A 21,298-nucleotide genomic window follows, 5' to 3' on the forward strand; every position below is an offset into this window, starting at 1 on the left:
ACAAGTGAATCTAAAAATCAAGTGAATAAATAATCTGATGAAGAGAATAAACTGGTGAATATAATAGAATCAGGGGCATAGAAAGGGAGTGGACTAACAACTCTCAAGGGGAAAGGAGTGTGGGGGGTGTGGGAAGAGACTGGAAAAAAAATCGTACACCTATGGATGAGGACTGAGTGGGGGGGTAAGGGAAGAAGGTGGGGGGGGAACTATTGGGGGAAATAAGAGGAACAACTGTAATAATCTGAACAATAAAGATTTAATTTAAAAAATATGTGCAAATGAATTAATGTGATATACCATATTTACAAAATAAAGGATAAAAATATGATTATATAAAATAGATGCAGAAAAAGGATTTGATAAAATCCAGCTCTGGTTTATAATAAAATATTTGAGCAAACTGGGAACAGAGGGAACATACCTCAACATAAAGGCCATATATCACAAAGCCACAGCTAACATCATACTCAATGGCAAAAACTAAAAGCATTTCCCTTAAGATCAAGAACAAGACAGGGATGTCCACTTTGACCACTCTTATTCAACATAGTACTGTAAGTCTTAGCCACAGTAATCAGATAAGAAAAGGAAATAAAATACATCAAAAATAGAAATAGAAGTAAAACTAATTATTTGAAGATAACAGGATACTGTATATAGAGAACTCTAAAGATTCCACTAAAGAACTAGTAGAAATTATAAGTGAATTCAGTACAGTCGCAGGATACAAAATACATTTTCAGAAATTGGTTTCATTTTTATACTCCAATGATGAACTATCAGAAGATGAAATTAAGAAAACAATTCATTTATAATTGCATCAAAAATATAAAGTATCTAAGAATAAATTTAAATATGGAGGTAAAAGACATGTATATATTTGGAAAATTACAAGACACTGAAGAAAAAAATTGAAAAAAGATATAATAAATGGATGTATATATCATGTCATTGATAGGAAGAATTAACATCATTAAAATGTTCATTATACCCAAAGCAATCTATATCAATCTATATATTTAATGCAATTCCTATCAAAACACTGATGGCATTTTTTACATAGTAGAATAAATAATCACAAAATGTATGTGGACCCACAAAGACCCTGAATAACCATAGCAATCTTAAGAAAGAAGAACCACGTTTGAGGTATCACACTGCCTATTATCAAACTATACTATAATACCACAGTAATAAAAACAGCATGGTACTGGCATATAAACACATATAGATCAATGGAACAGAATAGGGAGCCCGGAAATAAACCCACATGTATATGGTCAATTAATATATAACAAAAAAGGCAAGAACATATAATGGAATAAAGATAATCCTATCTAATAAAAGAGAAAAATGGTAATTGGCGTACGAGCTACCCTTTTCATTGGCTAATCAGGGCTATATGCAAATTAACTGTCAACTAAGATTGGCAGTTAACTGCCAACAAGATGGTGGTTAATTTGCATATGTAGGCACAATGCAGGGAGGTGAAAGGGAAAGCAGGAAGAAGCCCCCTGCCACTGACAGTGATCGGAAACCCAGGGGGGAGCTAAGAGCTGGGGGGCAGGGCAAAGGCGGCCCTGGGGCCGCCTTTGCCCTGCCCCCCAGCCATGATCGGAGAATCAGGCGCCTTTTCCGCCCTGGCCAGTGATAGCAGGAAGTAGGGGTGGAGCCAGCGATGGGAGCTGGGCACGGTCGAAGCTGGCAGTCCCGGGAGCTAGGGGTCCCTTTCCTGGGCCTAAAGCGAAGCCCACGATCGCGGGGCCGCTGCAGCTGCAGGTCCCCGCTGCCCGGGCCGGACGCCTAGGCCAGAGGCGTTAGGCCTGGGCAGGGGCGGAGCCTGCAACCGCGGGGAGCTGGGGGTCCCCTGCCCAGGCCTGACACCTCTGCCGGAGGCCTCAGGCCTGGTCAAGGGGCTGATCCGGTGATTGGTGATTGGAGGGTGATGAGGGTCAACTCCTCTGGCCGAGGCATCAGGCCTGGGTGGGGGGCGGAGCCGGGGATTGGGGGGATATGATGGTCCTTGCCCAGGCCTGAAGCCTGGGTCAGAGGTGTCAGGCTTGGGCGGGGGGTGGAGCAAGCGATCAGAGGGAGATGGGGGTCCCCTGCCCAGGCATGATTCCTGGGCCAGAGGCCTCAGGCCTGGGCGGGGGCCAGAGCCAGTGATCAGGGGGAGATGGAGGTCCCCTGTCCAAGCCTGACACCTCTGGCGGAGGCGTCAGGCCTGGGCAAGGGGCCGATCAGGCGATCGGAGGGTGATGGGGGTCTACGCCTCTGGCTGAGGCATCAGGCCTGGGCTGGGGGCAGAACCAGTGATGGGGGGAAATGAGGGTTCCCTGCCCAGGCCTGACGCCGCTGTCAGAGGCGTCAGGCCTGGGCAAGGGGCCGATCCTGCGATTGGAGGGTGATGGGGGTCAACGCCTGAGGGCTCCCAGTATGTGAGAGGGGGCAGGCTGGGCTGAGGGACACTCCCCCCCACACACACACACACCCAGTGCACGAATTTCGTGCACCAGGTCCCTAGTTTATTCAATAAAAGGTGTTGGGAAAATTGGACATATGCATACAAAAAAATTTAAACTACCCCACTTTTGCATTCCATATATAAGAATAAACTCTAATGTAACACTCAAAACTATAAAACTCCTAGAAGAAAATGTAAATCAACAAACAGGTGTTGGCGAGGATGTGAAGAAAGGGAACCTTCATGTACTGTTGGTGGGAATGCAGACTGGTGTAACTACTATGAAAAACATTATTGAGTTTCTTCAAAAAATTAAAAATGGAATTGCCTTATGACCCAGTGATTCCACTTCTGGAAATTACAATAGTCAAGATATGGACAAAGCCCAAGTCCCCATAAATAGTTGAGTGTATAAAAATAACATGATATATATACACAATAGAATATTACTTGGCCATAAAAAAGAATAAAATCTTACCATTTGTGACAGCAGGGCAAACCTTAGAGGGTATTATGCTAAGTGACATAAGTTAGAGAAACACAAATACCATATGATTTCATGTACAAGTGGAATGTAAAGAGCAAAATAAATGAACAAACAAAACAGAAAAAGACTTGTAGATACCGAGATCACACTGATGGTTGCCAGTGGGAAGTGGGTAGGGAAACTGGGTGAAAAAGGTGAAGGGAATAAGAAGTATAAATTGGTAGTCACAAAATAGTCATGGGGATACAATGTACAGCACAGGGAGTAGTGTCAATAATCTTGTGTGGTGCCAAGTGGATAACTGAAATATAGGGGCATCACTTTGTAAAGTATACAATTATCTAACTGCTATATTGTACACCTGAAACTAATACAAAATAATATTGAATGTAAACTATAATTGAAAAACTTCTAAAAAGAGAAAATATATGAATGAAAAATATATCACTAGTAAAAGCAGATAAACAGTAAAGGTAGTGGATTAATCACATATAAAGTTAGTATAAAGGCCAAGAGACAAAAGTAGTAAAATAATCTATATCTACAAGAATTACTTAAGAGATAAACGAAATGAAAATACATAAACTATGACAGCAAATGCATATAATGTGGGTGCAGAGGTACAAACATGGTTCTTTTTAAATGCATTCAAACATGAGTTGCCATCAAGTTAAAATACTGCTATACATATGTATATTCTTCTTTATGAACCTCATGGTAACCCAAACCCAAAAACCTATGATACACAAAAATTAAGAAAAAGGAATCCAAACAGAACATAAAAAAAGTAATCAATCACACAGGAAGAGGCAATAATTACATACTTACCAATAATTATTTTAAATTTAAATGAAAAGTATGCTCCAACTAAAGGCATATGATGATGGATAAAAAATCAAGACCCATATATATGCCACCTGCAATAGACTTACTTCACATCTAAGTCACACAAACAATAAGTGAAGACATAAAAAAATATATTCCATGCAAATTAAAATAAAAAGAAATCTGGAGCAACAATATTTATATCAGACAAGACATACTTTAAAACAAAGATTGTGATAAGAGACAAAGAATTGAATTTATCTTAAATTATTTTAATAAAACTAAAATTATATAAAGCATCTTTTCTGACTATAAAGGTTTGAAACTAGAAATCAATTACAAGAAATATGAAAAACACAAACATGTAGAAGCCAAACAACATACTACTAAACAACCAATGGATCAATGAAGAAGTCAAAGAGAAAATTTTAAAAAACATATTGAAACAAATGAAAATAAAAACATAATGATCCAAAATGTATGGCTATAGCAAAAACAGTTCAAAGAAGGAGATTTATGGTGTAATATAGGCCTACCATAAGGAACAAGAAAAATCTCAAATAATCTAACTTTACACCTAAAGGGAACCAGAAAAAGAAGAACAATCAAAACGAAATTAGTAGTAAGGAGAAAATAATAAAAATCAGAGTGGAAATAAAATAGAGTCTAAAAAAAACAATAGAAGAGATGATGGAAACTAAGAACTAGTTATTAAACCTTTAATCAGACTCATTCAGAAAAAAGAGGTCCCAAATAAATAAAAGCAGAAATGAAAGAGAAATTACTACTGAAATACAAAGTATCATAAGCTATTACTAAAAACATTATATGCCAACAAATTGAACAACACAGAAAGAATAAATCTCTAAAAACATGCAATCTTCCAAGATTAAATCATGAGGAAATAGAAATCTAAACAGAATAGTTCCTAATAATCTACAATGATAAAAGCGTAATATGCTAATTAGACTGGACATCCTATTGGACAACCTTCTGGACGAAGCAGGGGCTGTGAGGGAAGCCTGGGTCCTCAGTGCCTACTGGTGGCTGAAGGCAAGCCTGGGTCCTGGGTGCCTGCTGGCAGCTGGAGGCAAGCCTGGGTCCTGGGTGCAAGAGGAAAGCCGGTGCTGGCAGCCAGGGGAAGAAAGGCCCACTCGTGCACGAATTTCGTGCATCGGGCCTCAAGTCTATATCATCTACTTATATAAAAACCATGGGTGATGTTCATCATGACCACAACCGCCACACACAAGCGGAAGGAAGTCAGTCCTGCAGGGGTTGTCTTGGCAATGGCTGCACCCTCCCCCGAGCTGTTTCCCAGAGCTGTTTCCTATAAGGGCGGGTCTGAGGCAGAAACCCACCCTCAAGTGTGGAGGCAGATCTTTCTAAAGTGTGCCCTGAGCCAGCACGGCCAGGGGTGAACCTGAGTGGGGGTGGCTGAAAGGCTTAGAAAAGACAGACGAAACAATGAAAGCTGGGTCTCGCTGGGAAGCTGCTTCTCTGAGAGACAGCAACCATGCCCACAGCCATGCCTTTATTTTATAGCAGATGCTACGAGGCAAAGGAAGGGAGTGACCAAAATGTTTACAACATTCTCCTGGGTTTCAATCCTACTCAACTACATGCACCTGAACTCTATCAAGCCTACATCACTCAGGCATGTGGGTCCACGTGTTCAGACCATAGATCAGGGGTGGGCAAACTTTTTGACTCGAGGGCCACAATGGGTTCTTAAACTGGACCGGAGGGCCGGAACAAAAGCATGGATGGAGTGTTTGTGTGAACTAATATAAATTCAAAGTAAACATCATTACATAAAAGGGTACGGTCTTTTTTTTTTAGTTTTATTCATTTCAAACGGGCCGATCCGGCCCACGGGCCGTAGTTTGCCCACGGCTGCCATAGATTCATGCTTACAACTACAGCTGTTGGCTATAATTGTGCTGGGAGGACCCTGGCCTCAAGGCTGGGACTTGCACGTGGCAATGAGAGGACTGTGCCCTCTCATTAGTCCAAGGCTTGAACCTGTCCAAAACAGTTTTAATTCTGTTTCTTTGTTACTGATGTTGTGGCCCCACCCCATAACAAAGAAACAATTTCTGGAGGATGAGGCCCAGGAATCGGGATTTTAAAAAGATTCCCAGGTGATTCTAATGTGCAGCCAAGGTTGAGAACCACTGCAATAGATAATATTAAAAATATATCTAAAAGTGCAATTCTTTGTCCAAAAAATGTGCATGTTCAAAAATTAAATGAAGAAAATTTGGATATACTCAAAGATTTCCACACATATTTGAGTGATGATTCCATTGATTCCACAGATGATGCTGAAAAGGAAAATTTTCCCATCGAATTTCTTAAGTTTAGTATTAATCCTTCGGGAATGCCGTGTCATGAATTAAAATTGAAAGTGGGTGCAATCATCATGCTATTGAGAAATCTCAATAGTAAATGGGGTCTTTGTAATGGTACCAGATTGATTATCAAAAGATTATGACCTATCATTATCGAAGCTGAAGTATTAACAGGATCTGCAGAGGGAGAGGCTGTTCTGATTCCAAGAATTAATTTGTCCCCATCTGACAATGGGCTCCCATTTAAATTGATTCAACGACGGTTTCCCCTGATGCCAGCATTTGTGATGACTATTAATAAATCACAAGGACAAACTCTAGACAAAGTAGGCATGTTCCTACCTGAACCCGTTTTTGCACATGGTCAGTTATATGTTGCTTTCTCTCGAGTTTGAAGAGCACGTGACGTTACAGTTAAAGTTCTAAGTACTTCATCACAAGGGAAATTAGTCAAGCACTCTTAGTGTTTTCACTCTTAATGTGGTGTACAGGGAGATATTAGAATATGTTTAATCACTTTATCAGTCATTGTTTGCATCACTGTTGTTTTTATATCATGTTTTTGTTGTTTTTATATCATGCCTCTGTTGTTATATCCTTTTGTTACTGTTTATTTATTAATAAATTTATATATGATTTTCATATATATTTTACTAATTTCCTTTCATCTCTCACATTTCTATTATAGAGAAAGGGCAAACAGCAATATTAAAATATCTCTGCTAATTAATTCCCTTTTTTAAAAAAAGTATTTTACTGGTTTTTACAGAGAGGAAGGGAGAGGGATAGAGAGTTAGAAACATCGATGAGAGAGAAACATCGATCAGCTGCATCCTGCACATTCCCCACTGGGGATGTGGCCACAACCAAGGTACATGCTCTTGACTGAAATCGAACCTGGAACACTTGAGTCTGCAGGCAGATGCTCTATCCACTGAGCCAAACCGGTTAGGGCAATTAATTCCTTTTTAATGTGCACGAATTTCGTGCACCGGGCTACTAATCTATAAAATAAAAGCCTAAGCTACCCTTACAGCAGAACAACTAGAACAACCGGTTGCTATGATGTGCACTGACCACTAGGGGGCAGATGCTCAACGCAGGAGCTGCCCCTGGTAGTCAGTATCCTCCCACAGGGGGAGCGCTGCTCAGCCAAAAACCGGCTCACAGCTGGAGAGCGCAGAGGCAGTGACAGGAACCTCTCCTGCCTGCGTGGCAACACTAAGGAGCAGCAAGCCGAGAGGTAAGGAGCAGCGAGCAGGCAGGCGGTAAGGAGCGAGGGGTCCTGGAATCCAAGAGGGATGTCCACCTGGCTGTCTTAGGCCTGCTCCCCGTGGGCCTAAGCTGACAGTCGAGAAGCGGGCCTAAGCCAACAGTTGGACATCACCCAAGGGGTCCTGGACTGTGAGAAGGCTCAGGCTGGGCTGAGGGGTCCCCCCCCCACCACAGTGCACTAATTTTGTGCACCGGGCCTCTAGTGAATAAATAATGAAAAAAACTCCCAACAAACACAAGTCCAGGATCAAACAACTTCACAGGTGAATTCTAACAAATATGTGAAGAAAAGTTAATAGCTATCCTTCTCAAACTATTCCAAAAAGTGGAAGAGAAAGAAACACTTCCAAACTCATTGTTCAAGGCTAATATTAACAAGACAATGACACTAACAAAAAAATCCATAGGCCAATATCCTTGATGAACACAGGTGCAAAAATCCGCAATAAAATATTATTAAACCTCATTCAACAATACAACAATTAAAAGGATCATACACCATGAGGATATTCCAGGGATGCAAGGATGGCTCCATATCCACAAATCCATTAATGTGATATACCACATTAACAAAATAACTAAATATTACATGATCAACTCAAGAGATGTAGCAAAAGCCTTTGATGAAATTAAACATTCATTTATGATAAACAATCTTAAAGTGTGTATAGAGTGAATATGCCTCAACATAATAAAGGCCATATATGATAAACATATAGCTAACATCATACTCAACAGTGAAAATATGAAAGTTTTTCCTCTAAAATAAGGAACAAGAAAAGTATGCCCCATCTTCCCACTTTTATTCAGCACAGAACTGGAATTCCTAACCACAGCAATCAGAAAAGAAAAATATATGAAAGGCATCCAATTTGGAAAGAAAAATTAAAATTCACTGTTTTTAGATGATATATTATATTTAGAAAATGGCTCACCACAAACTATTAGAACAGTGGTTTTCAATCTGTGGGTCGCGACCCCTTTGGGGGTCAAACAACCCTTTCACAGGGGTCGCCTAAATACATCCTGCATATCAGATATTTACATTACGATTCATAACAGTACCAAAATTACAGTTATGAAGTAGCAATGAAAATAATTTTATGGTTGGGGGTCACCACAACATGAGGAACTGTATTAAAGGGTCACGGCATTAGGAAGGTTGAGAACCACTGTATTAGAACAAATAAATTCAGTAACTTTGCAGGACACAAAATTAATATACAGAAATCTGTTGCATTCCTATACACTAAAAACAAACTATCAAAAGAAGAAATTATAAAAACAATTCCACCAAAAAGAATAAAATACCTAGAAATAAATTTAACCAAGGAGTGAAACAACTATATACTCTGAAAACAGTAAGACACTGATAAAAGAAATTGAAGATGACACAAATAAATGGAAAGATATATAATGTTCATGAATTGGAAGATTTAATATTATTACAATGTCCATACTTCCCAAAGCAATCTGCAGAGTCAATGTAATCCCTATCAAAGTACCAATGGGATTTTTCACAGAACAAAAACAAATCACAGAATTCTAGAACAAATAATCCAAAAATCTGTACAGAGCAGCAAACGACCCCAAATAGTCAAAGCAATCTTGAGAAAGAACAACAAAACTGAAAGTATCACACACTCTGATTTCAAATTATATTCCAAAGCTTCAGTAATCAAAACAGTAGGGTACTGGCAAAAATAGGAACACAGATCAATGGAAGAGAAGAAGAGAGCACCCAGAAATAAACTCATGCTTATATGACAAAGAAGGCAAGAATATACAATGGGAAAAACAGTCTTTTCAATGAATGGTGTTGAAAAAAATGGACAGATACATGCAAAAAAAATGACAGGACCACTTTCTCACACCATATACAAAAATAAACTAAAAATAGATTAAAGGCTAGCATGTAAGAACTGAAGCCATAAAACTCCTAGAGAAAAAACACAGGTAGTAAACCTTTGACAACGCTCTTAGGAATATTTTTATGGATCTGTCTCTTCAGGTAAGGGCAACAAAAGAATAAACAAATGAGATTACATCAAACTAAAAACTTTTGCAGCACAGTGAACGAAACCATCAACAAAACAAAAAGACAACCTACTGAATGGCAGAGGATATTTGCAAAGAGTGTATTTCACAAGGGGTTAATATCCAAAGTATATAAAGAGCCCATATAATACACTATCAAAAAAACAATTCAATTAAAAATAGGGAGAGGGTGCCCTAGCCAGTGTGGCTAAATGTTAAAGTGTCAGCCCATGGACAAAAGGGTCATAGGTTCAATTCCTGATCAAGAGTATGTGCCTGTATTGTGCGTTTGATCCCTGGCCCCAGTCGTGGTGGGGTGTGTCCAGGAGGCAACCAAGTGATGTGTCTCACATCGATGTTCTTCTCTCTCTCTCTCTCACTATCTTTCTCACTCCCGCCCACCATCCCTCCTCCTACCCTCTCTCCCTTCCACTCGCTCTTAAAAAAAAATTAATAGAAAAAAATATCCTTGGGTAACAATAACAGCAGCAATAACAACAACAACAACAAAATAGGCAGGGGACCTAAATAGACATTTTTCCAAAAAAGACATACAAAAGGCCAATAGACATGGAAAGATATCAATATCACTAATCATCAGGTAAATATAATCAAAACTACAATGGGCTATCACTTCACACCTGTCAAAATGGCTTATAAAAAAGACAACCAATAACAATTGTTGGCAGGGATGCGGAGAAAAGGGAACCCTTGTGAAGTGTTGGTGGAAATGTTAACTGTTGCAACCACTATAGAAAACAATATGGAGGTTCTCTAAAGAATTAAAAATAGAATAACCATCTGATCTCTGATCCAGAAATTCTACTTCTGGGTATTATTGGAAGAAAACAAAAACACTAATTTGAAAAAATTTATGCACCCCTATGTTCACTGCAAAATTATTTACAATAGCCAAGATACAGTAGCAAACTAAATGTCCACTGAATGATAAATGGATAAAGATGTGGTGTATATACATACACACATACATACACATATAATGGGATATCAGTCATAAAGAAGAATGAAATCTTGCCATTTGAGACAACATGGATGTTTTTCTAAGTGAAATACGTCTGAGAGATAAAGACAAATATTTCACTTATATATGGTATCCAAAATGTAATATAAACAAACAAACAAAACAAAACAGATTCATAGATACAAAAGAACTGATGGTTGCTGGAGAAAGTAGGGGAAATGAGCAAATAGGTGAAGGGGATTAGATTTAAGTTATGGTGATATAATATACAGCATATAAAATATAATTAATAAAATTGCAAATTTTTGTATGGTGACAGATGGTTACTAGACTTAACATGGTGATCATTTTGTAAGATATTTAAATGTACACCTATAACTAATATAATATTGTTAAGTCACCTATTATTTTAAAACAACAAAAATAAAAAGCCTTTAAGATGTAGAGCAGAAGTAAAAACAACTTTGAATTCAAGACTCCCAACCTTCATGTTTTTAACTACATATTAAAGTTACCTTAAACTACATGACAGTAAAGTACCTCCCCAAAAAATGACCTTGATGATATTCAAAGAGACTTATTACATAGAAATATGCTTTTTCTAATAAACACTGGGAGGGGCAGCAGAGATGCACTATAAAGGGGCATGAGGAAATTATTGTGGATGATAGGTATACTCATTATCTTGATTAAGGAGATGATTTTATGGTAATATGTCAAAATTTATCACACTGTACACTTTAAATATATGCAGTTAGTAAAGTTCCAATTATGCCTCAATAACAATATAAATTTATATATATTTAAAAAACCAGCTAACTACTATAGTAAAGGGCAGAGAGATATGGGGCATTTATATATATATATATATATATATATATATATATATATATATATATATATATTTTTTTTTTTTTGTTTGTTTGTTTGTTTGTTTGTTTGTTTGTTTGTTTGTTTGTTTCTTTTCTTTTCTTTTCTTTTTTTTTTTTTTACCTGAGATCTCTTGGGCTCAATAAATTGAGAAATCTTGTAAACAATGTCATCAAATGTCAGACCAGGTAAGGAGTTCCCATGAGCATCTTTCACTTTTCGTAAGAAATCTGTAAGCTCCTTTCTGGAATAAAGGAAAGAGCAATGGTGATTTCCTTACTGTGCTGAGGATGTGCTCCCCAAACAAAATATAAAATCCTAGTGTATGATCTTTGATCTAAAAAGTGATCACAAGTACATCTACATTTATCTTAAACCATAATGAAAAGCCCTAATGTTTTATTAAGATACTAAATGTGTTAAGACACTAAAAATATATTTTAACTGTTTTTGAAAGGTCACTGTGTGAAATTTGTTATCTACTTATTTATGTACTGAACTCTTTATATCACATCTCTCAAATATCTCTTGCTGGGACTAAATATTCTTTTTTTTAACCATGTAACCATTGGTCTTTCTCTCCTTTATCACTCTGAACAGTTTCACTTTTGTAAAACTCAGACACAGTAAATAAATATTAAATGGAATAGGAAAGCAAAGATTAAAACACTAATTTTTTTAAAACCCTAGGAATATTTTAATTGATAAGTTCTTTTTCAATTCTTATAGTCTACTGACCCAAAGTCTGCACATAAATTTTTGGTACAATAATAACAATTATATTACAATTCTATTATCTATTCATGGTAGTATTTATAAAAACATAATCTACCCTGAAGCATAACAGTATGTACATAAAATAAAAGTAAAAATACTGGTGAAACTAGAATTATTTCCTTGGATATGACAGTAAAGAGAAAAGAAACTTCATTTCTTGAGAGGTGGAATTAATTATCTTTCTACTAAAGTCAGAATTGTGAAAAGAACAGTAAAGTTATGATTTCTTGCATTTAACTCTGTTGCCTAATAAAGAAACTGTAAGGACCCTCAATGAAATTAAGAAAATAGGAAAGCAAAATCTGATCAAGTTTGGGTTTAAATGGCATACTATCAACTTAAAATTCACATTGGAAATAGGTTTTAAGATAATTATTGAAGCCGGTGGCATTAAAATTGGATAAGTTTACAACTAGTTGCACTTTCAGTAAATGAGCAAAGCTAAATTTAAAAATGCATTCTCTCATGACTTATCACTAATAACTTCAGTGAAGAGGTTTAGCATTTATACCGAACACAATTCCTTCCTGATACATTTCATTTTCCTTACCAAGCCCCTGGTAAGGAAATATCTGTAATGTGTGTATGTGTATGTGATATGTTTCTCTGAAATACTTCATTGCTGTAATTATGACTACAGACTGTAAAGTATGATCTGTACTCACTAGGAAATATAAACTAAGGTACCTGCTCTGTTGTGGAAAGGCAGTTTTCAATCTATCTATAATCCTCTCCCAATTCATCATGGGAGGATCACTTCCCAGACCTGCACTAGGAGACACAGCCTCTCCCACAGGCGCCGGCACAGTCCAGGCTAGGCCAGACATCTGTAAGGAACACAGAGTTATAAACTATCAGCTTCAATTATTAGGAAGTAATTCCATGCCAACATATTTCAATACTTCAGAAAATGGATATAATAAAGAAGAGGAATACTGATATGCTTGTACCCTTTTTAGTTTTTTCTTAACAATATTTCTAATTGTTTATATTACCCTTATTTTAAAAATGGGACATAATAGTCTCAGTAATTACAAACATGTACAGAAATACATATAGGGTGTTTATTTCTATAGGTACAGAAAAAGGTCTGTAAGTTAAAAAGCAATCTGTAAATAGTGATTATTTCCTAGGATTCAATTGCAGGGCAATTTTACTTTCTGCTTTGTGTATTTCTTCATCATATACCAGAGGCTCGATGCACAGAATTCGTGCAAGGGGCTCAGCCCTCACAGTCGCGGTGGCTTGCCTTGGCCCTTGCAACCATGGCCGGCAGCTTGCCTCGGCTTCGTCGTCTGGAAAGTCATTTGGCTGTCTGGTCTAATTAGCATATTATGCTCTTATTATTATAGATTTTGTATATATTTGTGTATTTCTATATTATTTGCTGTTTTATGATTAGCATTTACTACTTTTATAATTAGAAAAATAATAAAATTGAATTTTCAAACAACTAAGTAAAGATGAGAATACTACTAGAAATGTCTACCCAATGTCTCATGAATGTTACAAAGGTGGTATGAAAATTGTAGTGACATCCCTTGAGCCATGAAAACATAGAACAAAATTTTTCCCATATTTTATGGTAGTTCCTTATTAGAACCATTAAGATTCTAATTAATATCAAGTGAATATTTTTGGAGTACTACTCTGATTGCTATGATAATAATAAACATGGCATCTTTTACCTAAAGTCCTACAGGTTATTACTCACAAAAACTAACAACTATTAAGAGCCATTAGTATAACTCATACAAAGCCTAGTGAGATGAGAGAAGGAGCAGGATACTAATCAGAAATTGGAGTTTGCCTCAGTATCAAGCTTTTTCCCGACAATAAGAACGTAATTTTATTAGAAGGTTGAGGTAATTTAATGTTTTTTCAATAAAATTTTACCATAGTTCCTTATAGAATGGTGCAGGAACAAACCACATGAGTAACACTGTGAAATCATGGTGATAAAAAGATGTGGTACTTAATTAACATATTTGTTTAGAGAGAGGCAGCCTAAACAAAAATAAGCAGAGTCCCTTGGACTATATATTTCAAAGGGAGACTGTTAGCCACATGTAGGTACAAAAAAGCTGACTAGAATATACTTATGGGAAAGTCTAAATTAGAAAATTTTTCATTAATTATATTTAACACTAGAGGCCCGATGCACGAAATTCATGCAAGACTAGGCCTTCCTTCCCCCAGCTGCCAGCACCAACTTCCCTCTGGCACCCGGGACCTGGGCTTCCCTCACAGTCCCAGCTTTGTCCAGAAGGTCATCTGGAAGGACGTCCAGAAGGATGTCCGGTCTAATTAGCATTTTATGCTTTTCTATACTAATAAAAGTCTATGTCATCGTCACACCCTCATGCCGTCATGCCATAACAATCCATCACCAGGAGGCTGCATGTGTAGCGGGTATTGTGTGGGTGAGCGGGGACATGACGTTGCATGTGCAACGCTGAGGTGGGTCCCGTGGTGATGCCAGGGGTACTGTAGCTCATGTGGCAATGCCAGGGGCGGAAGCCCTGGCTCTGGCCTACCTATTTGGGGCAATCCATCGAGGAGCCCCAGATGGGTGGGTGGTGTCTACCACTTTGGGGAGATCGATCGCGGGGCTCTCACACTGTGAGAGGGCACAGGCAAGCCTGGGGAACCCCCCCTGAGTACATGAATTTTGTGCACCGGGCCTCTAGTATTATCATCTTCTAGGAAAACATTTTTCTTTTAATAAAAATGTTTACCTTAACCAATATTATAACTAATAACTCTATTCACTTTAAATTTTTCTATTGTGTCTTTACATTAGAATAAGGCTTATCTAGCCATTAATAGCTAGAAAAGATTTATAACTTTACAGAATAATACGTTCCAAGGTGATGCTATTTATATTGTCTGTCTGGAGATAAACAGTGTCCTACTGAATATATACATGTGTGTGTTTAAATTTTTTCTTTAGCTTTATAGCATAATTTAGTTTGTTGTAACTTGGCTTCTTTGCTTTTCAACCTACACATCAATCATGCTAAATATAAATTATCTATTAAAATATCAATCTACATGACATTGGTGCCTGCTATTGAAGCAAAGAGTAACTGTAAAAATTCTCTACTATGAAAATATACTTATCTTTGTATCCATAAACAAAGCTAATATCAGTTAATGAAATAAATATGCAATGTCCTTAGCAGTGATCATATTTATTCAATTATCATTCAGTTATCGCCACCACCAGCAGCATCATCATCACCATTTATCACATAAATGAAAAAAGAGAAGATGGACATTCATTCTGGAAGTCCACTGTCATGATAAAGAACTAGTTAATATCTATTCCACCAAGAAAAGCTTTGTACCAGGGGGCGTCTAGGTTGGCCAGGTGCAGAGATGGCTCCATGACAAATGGCAGGCATTTGAGGAACAGTGAATACGGGTCTAAAGAAAGATTCTTTCACAAGGGGTCTTCCCAAGAACTGCTGCATCTAAAATAGAAACAGTAAAAAATAAAAACATCTATTCATATGAGCAATGATCAACATTCAGAGAGCAATGTTTGGGGAAAGGACTGATTTAAAATCTAGTTACAAAGCACAAGAGAAATAATGGTATCATAAAATTATTTAAACATATGAATAGGCTATAGCAGAGGGTAGTGAAATATACTAAAGAACATTGAGAGAGAGAGAGAGAAGAAAACAGAGTTCTATTCCCACTTCTCTCCATCTAGCTGCATAATTTTGAATGCCAAGTTACTAATTCCTATCTAATAAAGAGGTAACATGCAAACTGACCATCACTCCAACACACAAGATGGCCACCCCCATGTGGTCAAAGATGGCCAGCAGGGGAGGGCAGTTGGGGGCGACCAGGCCTGCAGGGGAGGGTAGTTGGGGGCGACCAGGTCTGCAGGGGAAGGCAGTTGGGGGGGGGGCCCAGGCCAGCAGGGGAGGGCAGTTAGGGGCAATCAGGCTGGCAGGGGAGGGCAGTTGGAGGCGACCAGGCCAACAGGGGAGGCAGTTGGGGGCAATCGAGCCAGCAAGGGAGCAGTTAGGCATTGATCAGGCTGGCAGGGGAGTGGTTAGGGGGCGATCAGGCTGGCAGGCAGAAACAGTTAGGGGCAATTAGGCAGGCAGGCAGGCGAGTGGTTGAGAGCCAGTAGGTCCTGGATTGTGAGAGGGACGTCCGACTGCCCATTTAGGCCCAGTAGGATCGGGCCTAAGCGGGCAGTTGGACATCCCTCGAGGGGTCCCAGACTGGAGAGGGTGCAGGCTGGGCTGAGGGACACACCCTCCCGCCGTGCACTAATTTCGTGCATCAGGCCTCTAGTCTATAAAATAAGAGAGTTGGATTAGGTGATCTTTGAGGTCCTCTCCCAAAAGGAATATTATAGAACTATTCAAAGGAGCTCCTCCATGAGTACTGTCCTTGTTGATGAGCAATACTGACACTCAAATTCCATGAAAGAATCAAAGTTGTCTATAGATAATATTACTTTTGCTATTCTGTATTGGAGAGACCTTGTAACACCTGATGGAATGCTGACTTTATGTTTAGCTCTATCCAAGAACAGTAGCAAGTTAAACTGGGGTGTGCCTGGAGGATAATAACTTGAAGACATGCTTATGTGTGTCTGCAATGACTTGAAGACATGCTTATGAGTGTTACTGCACTTCCCACAGAGTTGTGGAAAGCAAGCTATTCTTCGTATCTACCAAAAAGATGAATAGATTATTGGCTGGACCACAGAAAAGGACAGATTTACTGAGCATCTATATGTTCCAAGTCTAATACAGGCATAAAGTAGGAGTTCAACTATTTGTTGAATTAAAAAATTGAGTATCAGTATAGCTCTTAAGTAATTATCCTAAAACCAATAGGTAAAAGGTTAATGAGGAACTTATTGGATTGCTTTTTAAAAATAAGGGTTGTAAAAGTAAGGGTAATTATAACTAAACTGGAAATATTGTCAAGCGAGGTAAGAAAAATAAATTTTGAGACAACTGGGGTAATACAAAATTCAACTGGATATTATCCTATCTAATAAAAGAGAAAAATGGTAATTGGCGTACGACGATACCCTTTTCATTGGCTAATCAGGGCTATATGCAAATTAACTGCCAACTAAGATTGGCAGTTAACTGCCAACAAGATGGCGGTTAATTTGCATATGTAGGCACAATGCAGGGAGGCGAAAGGGAAAGCAGGAAGAAGCCCCCTGCCACTGACAGTGATCGGAAACCCAGGGGGGAGCTAAGAGCTGGGGGGCAGGGCAAAGGCGGCCCTGGGGCCGCCTTTGCCCTGCCCCCCAGCCATGATCGGAGAATCAGGCGCCTTTGCCGCCCTGGCCAGTGATAGCAGGAAGTAGGGGTGGAGCCAGCGATGGGAGCTGGACATGGTCGAAGCTGGCAGTCCCAGGAGCTAGGGGTCCCTTGCCTGGGCCTAAAGCGGAGCCCACGATCGCGGGGCCGCTGCAGCTGTGGGTCCCCGCTGCCCAGGCCGGACACCTCTGCCGGAGGCCTCAGGCCTGGTCAAGGGGCCGATCCGGTGATTGGTGATCGGAGGGTGATGAGGGTCAACTCCTCTGGCCGAGGCATCAGGCCTGGGTGGGGGGTGGAGCCGGGGATTGGGGGGATATGATGGTCCCCTTGCCCAGGCCTGAAGCCTGGGTCAGAGGCGTCAGGCTTGGGCGGGGGGTGGAGCAAGCAATCAGAGGGAGATGGGGGTCCCCTGCCCAGGCATGATTCCTGGGCCAGAGGCCTCAGGCCTGGGCGGGGGCCAGAGCCAGTGATCAGGGGGAGATGGGGGTCCCCTGTCCAAGCCTGACACCTCTGTCAGAGGCGTCAGGCCTGGGCAAGGGGCCGATCAGGCGATCGGAGGGTGATGGGGGTCAATGCCTGAGGGCTCCCAGTATGTGAGAGGGGGCAGGCTGGGCTGAGGGACACTCCCCCACACACACACCCAGTGCACGAATTTCGTGCACCGGGCCCCTAGTCTATAATAATAAAAGCATAATATGCTAATTAGACTGGACATCCTTCCAGACGACCTTCCAGATGAAGCCAGGGCTGTGAGGGAAGCCCGGGTCCTGGGTGCCTGCCGGCAGCCAGAGGCAAGCCCAGGTCCCGGGTGCTTACTGGTGGCTGGAGGGAAGCCCAGATCCCTGGTGCTGGCGGCTGGGGAAGGATGGCCTACTCTTGCACAAATTTCGTGCATTGGGCCTCTAGTTAAAAATAATTTACAATTCTTAAACAGAAAATGGTGTTATGATAATACCCAATAATATGAGTCCTCAATCTTTTAGGAATACATACTAAATTATATATGGATGATGTTACATGATATTTAAAGGTTTACTTTAAAATATTCCAGTGGGGAGGAAGAAAGAGATGACATGAAACAAGAATAACAAAATGTTGATAATGTTGAAGTTGGTTCTTGGGTTCACAGAGGCTCATTATATTATTCTATTTTCATACATATTTTATATTTTCATAATATAAAGTTTTTAAATAATGAACAAATGGTGGGTACTAAGTTTAACAGTCCTGCTCTCTTTGAGGACAACTATTACATAACACTACTTTGAGGATTAGATAGCTGAGATACAAACATAAAAATATAATGAAACACATTAAAAAAATAATGGGCTAAATTGGAACAGTGCCCAATATGTGTTACTTCCTGTAGAATTACAGTGAATCTTTGGGGTTTCTCTTTCATTTATGTAACACATTCCTTATCAGGGTAGTTGGGTATGATGGTGCTCTAAGCCAAAGATAATAATGTCCATAATATAGTACATCTATAAAAAGCAGATTGACCAAAATATAAAAGGCAATACTATCATTATAAACAAAATCCAGAGTGTGTGTCATATATACTTTTAGCTTTGGATTTATTTTTGAAACACAGTGAAAATCCAAATAATTTATGTAATTTTTAAATTCTTTAATTTATTCAACTATTTATTGAAATAACATTTCAAAGCTTTCCTACAAGCAGAAGTGCTGACATCAAAAGTGATATGCCCCTAAATTCTCATACCTTTTTTCTTTTCCTATCCCCAGATCTGTTATGATAATAAAAATTATCACCTAATGATTCTGTTCTAAAAGGTATTTTGGAAAGCTGTATGTGTTTCTTGGGTTATGGCACTATGTTTCCCCAAAGGATAACATACATAGTATAGTATAGATATTAGTATATCTGATTAAGACTCACTGATTCTACAACAAGCAGGGAAGGGGCATAAAATGGAAGGTGTCCTTCCTATTAAAGGTAGAATAGAAGATAAAATTTAAGGAAAAGAAAGTCCAAAGTAGAAGTAGAGGGGTGAAATAAGCCTGCTAGGGTATTAGGCTGAAGTGTTTCAGTCATCTAGGGTTAACTGGAAAGCAATGGAAATTCTGAGCACTCATCAGTTTTCTCCCATGATGTAGAGGAGTGACAAGATGCAAGATGAGTGAAAATATACTACCTCTTTAGATATCAAATGCATCACCAAAATCCAGTGATACAATATAGGTATGTGACCTCAGGTGAGCCAGGCAACTAGTTTTATCATCTTACGATGATATAGCAGAAATAGACATAATTTACAAATGATATGCACATTATGTGCCTCTCCATTTTGAATACACAATAAACAAACTGCATAGTCAGTGTTTTATAGCCCTTACCATTTTATCACGATGAAGATGGGAATTTTTCAAAACGTAGTATTTCTTACCAGTATCTCAGGACTGGGTGGTGGGGGAGGAAGCTGGATTGGAGGCAAGGTACTCAAGGCAAATCCTTGCTTCACCTGGTTAATTTGTTCATTGTATTGTGTCTAGTAGAAAAAGAGAAACACTATTTTAAAGCAAAGTCAACTTCAAAAAAATAGCATATAAAAATACTTAATGCCCTAACCGGTTTGGCTCAGTGGATAGAGCGTCACCCTGCGGACTCAAGGGTCCCAGGTTCGATTCCGGTCAAGGGCATATACCTTGGTTGCGGGCACATCCCAGTGGGGGGCGTGCAGGAGGCAGCTGATTGATGTTTCTCTCTCATCGATGTTTCTAACTCTCTATCCCTCTCCTTTCCTCTCTGTAAAAAATCAATAAAATATATTTTAAAAAAAATACTTAATGCGTTTTGAATAATACAGCAAAAAAGAGTGATTCTCAATCTATTGTCAAAAATATATAAAAACAATTTCTGACATAAAAACAGTTCTATAGAACATCATCCCTGAATATAAATAGTTGTTTTTAGAAGTTGTTGATTGACAAGATACAAAGACACATAATTCATAGATTCCTGAGATAACTCTTCCATGTTTCCATAATTTTGAGCCCCAAACTTGGAACCACTTATCTATCTAATAAAAGAGAAACATGGTAATTAGTGTCACTCCACTACCCTTCCCATTGGCTAATCAGGGCAATATGCAAATTAACTGCCAGCTAAGATGGTGGTTAACCGCCAACAAAGATGGTGGCTAATTTGCATACTGCAGGCAGGATGGGGCACCGCCATTCTGCCTGCCCCGCCGCCATCTGGGCCTGCTATCTGTGACCTGGATGGCAGGCGACCCCTGTGCGACCCGACCCAGGGCTGGCAGGCGTGACCCTGGCGGTCTGCCAGCTGTCACGCCCCCAACCGGCCCTCCCACCGGGAGATCCGGGCTGGTGGGGCGACTGCTGCCCATCAGCCATCAGTCACGCCTCCCAACGGGATATCCGGACTGGCGGGGAGACTGCTGGCGGCCACGGGAGATCCGGCCCTGCTGGGGCGACCGCTGCCTGTCAGTCACCAGTCACGCCCCCAACCAGCCCTTAATGTGGTATACAGGGAGATATTAGAATAAGTTTAATCACTTTATCAGTCATTATTTGCATCAGTGTTGTTTTTACATCATGAGTTTTTTGTTATATCATTTTATTATTGTTTATTTATTAATAAAATTATGTATTATTTTCATATACATTGTACTCATTTCCTTTTATCTCTCACACTTTTATTATAGAGAAAGGGCAAATAGCAACATTAAAATATTTCCTCTAATTAATTCCCTTTCAATGTGCACGAATTTCGTGCACCGGGCCACTAGTATAAAATGAATAGAGTCTAAAGATTGGAGAACTTATGAATAATACACTGGCTGATAAATATGGGAGGAAAGTATCTGCAACCAAGACCTGGATTACTTGCAAATATTCATTTTAAAACCTAGAGGAAAAATTTTA

At 39.3% G+C, this 21,298-nt stretch overlaps 1 protein-coding gene across 8 annotated transcripts in view; it reads right to left on the reverse strand.

The window, feature by feature from the left end:
• DZIP3 (DAZ interacting zinc finger protein 3) overlaps positions 1 to 21,298 on the reverse strand; it is a 149,782-nt gene that overhangs the window by 13,294 nt on the left and 115,190 nt on the right. For 6 of the 8 annotated variants that reach the window (XM_059687893.1, XM_059687894.1, XM_059687891.1 and 3 more), the window contains 4 exons: positions 19,798 to 19,899; positions 15,425 to 15,550; positions 12,762 to 12,901; positions 11,421 to 11,541 (listed from right to left, as the gene is read on the reverse strand). In XM_059687893.1, the coding sequence (XP_059543876.1) occupies positions 11,421 to 11,541; positions 12,762 to 12,901; positions 15,425 to 15,550; positions 19,798 to 19,899 (489 nt within the window). The remainder of the gene's footprint in view (positions 1 to 11,420; positions 11,542 to 12,761; positions 12,902 to 15,424; positions 15,551 to 19,797; positions 19,900 to 21,298) is intronic. The other 2 variants (XM_059687895.1, XM_059687898.1) reach the window with 2 other exon arrangements.

The sequence above is a fragment of the Myotis daubentonii genome, chromosome 3 (assembly GCF_963259705.1).
Source record: "Myotis daubentonii chromosome 3, mMyoDau2.1, whole genome shotgun sequence".
NCBI classification, from domain to species: domain Eukaryota; kingdom Metazoa; phylum Chordata; class Mammalia; order Chiroptera; family Vespertilionidae; genus Myotis; species Myotis daubentonii.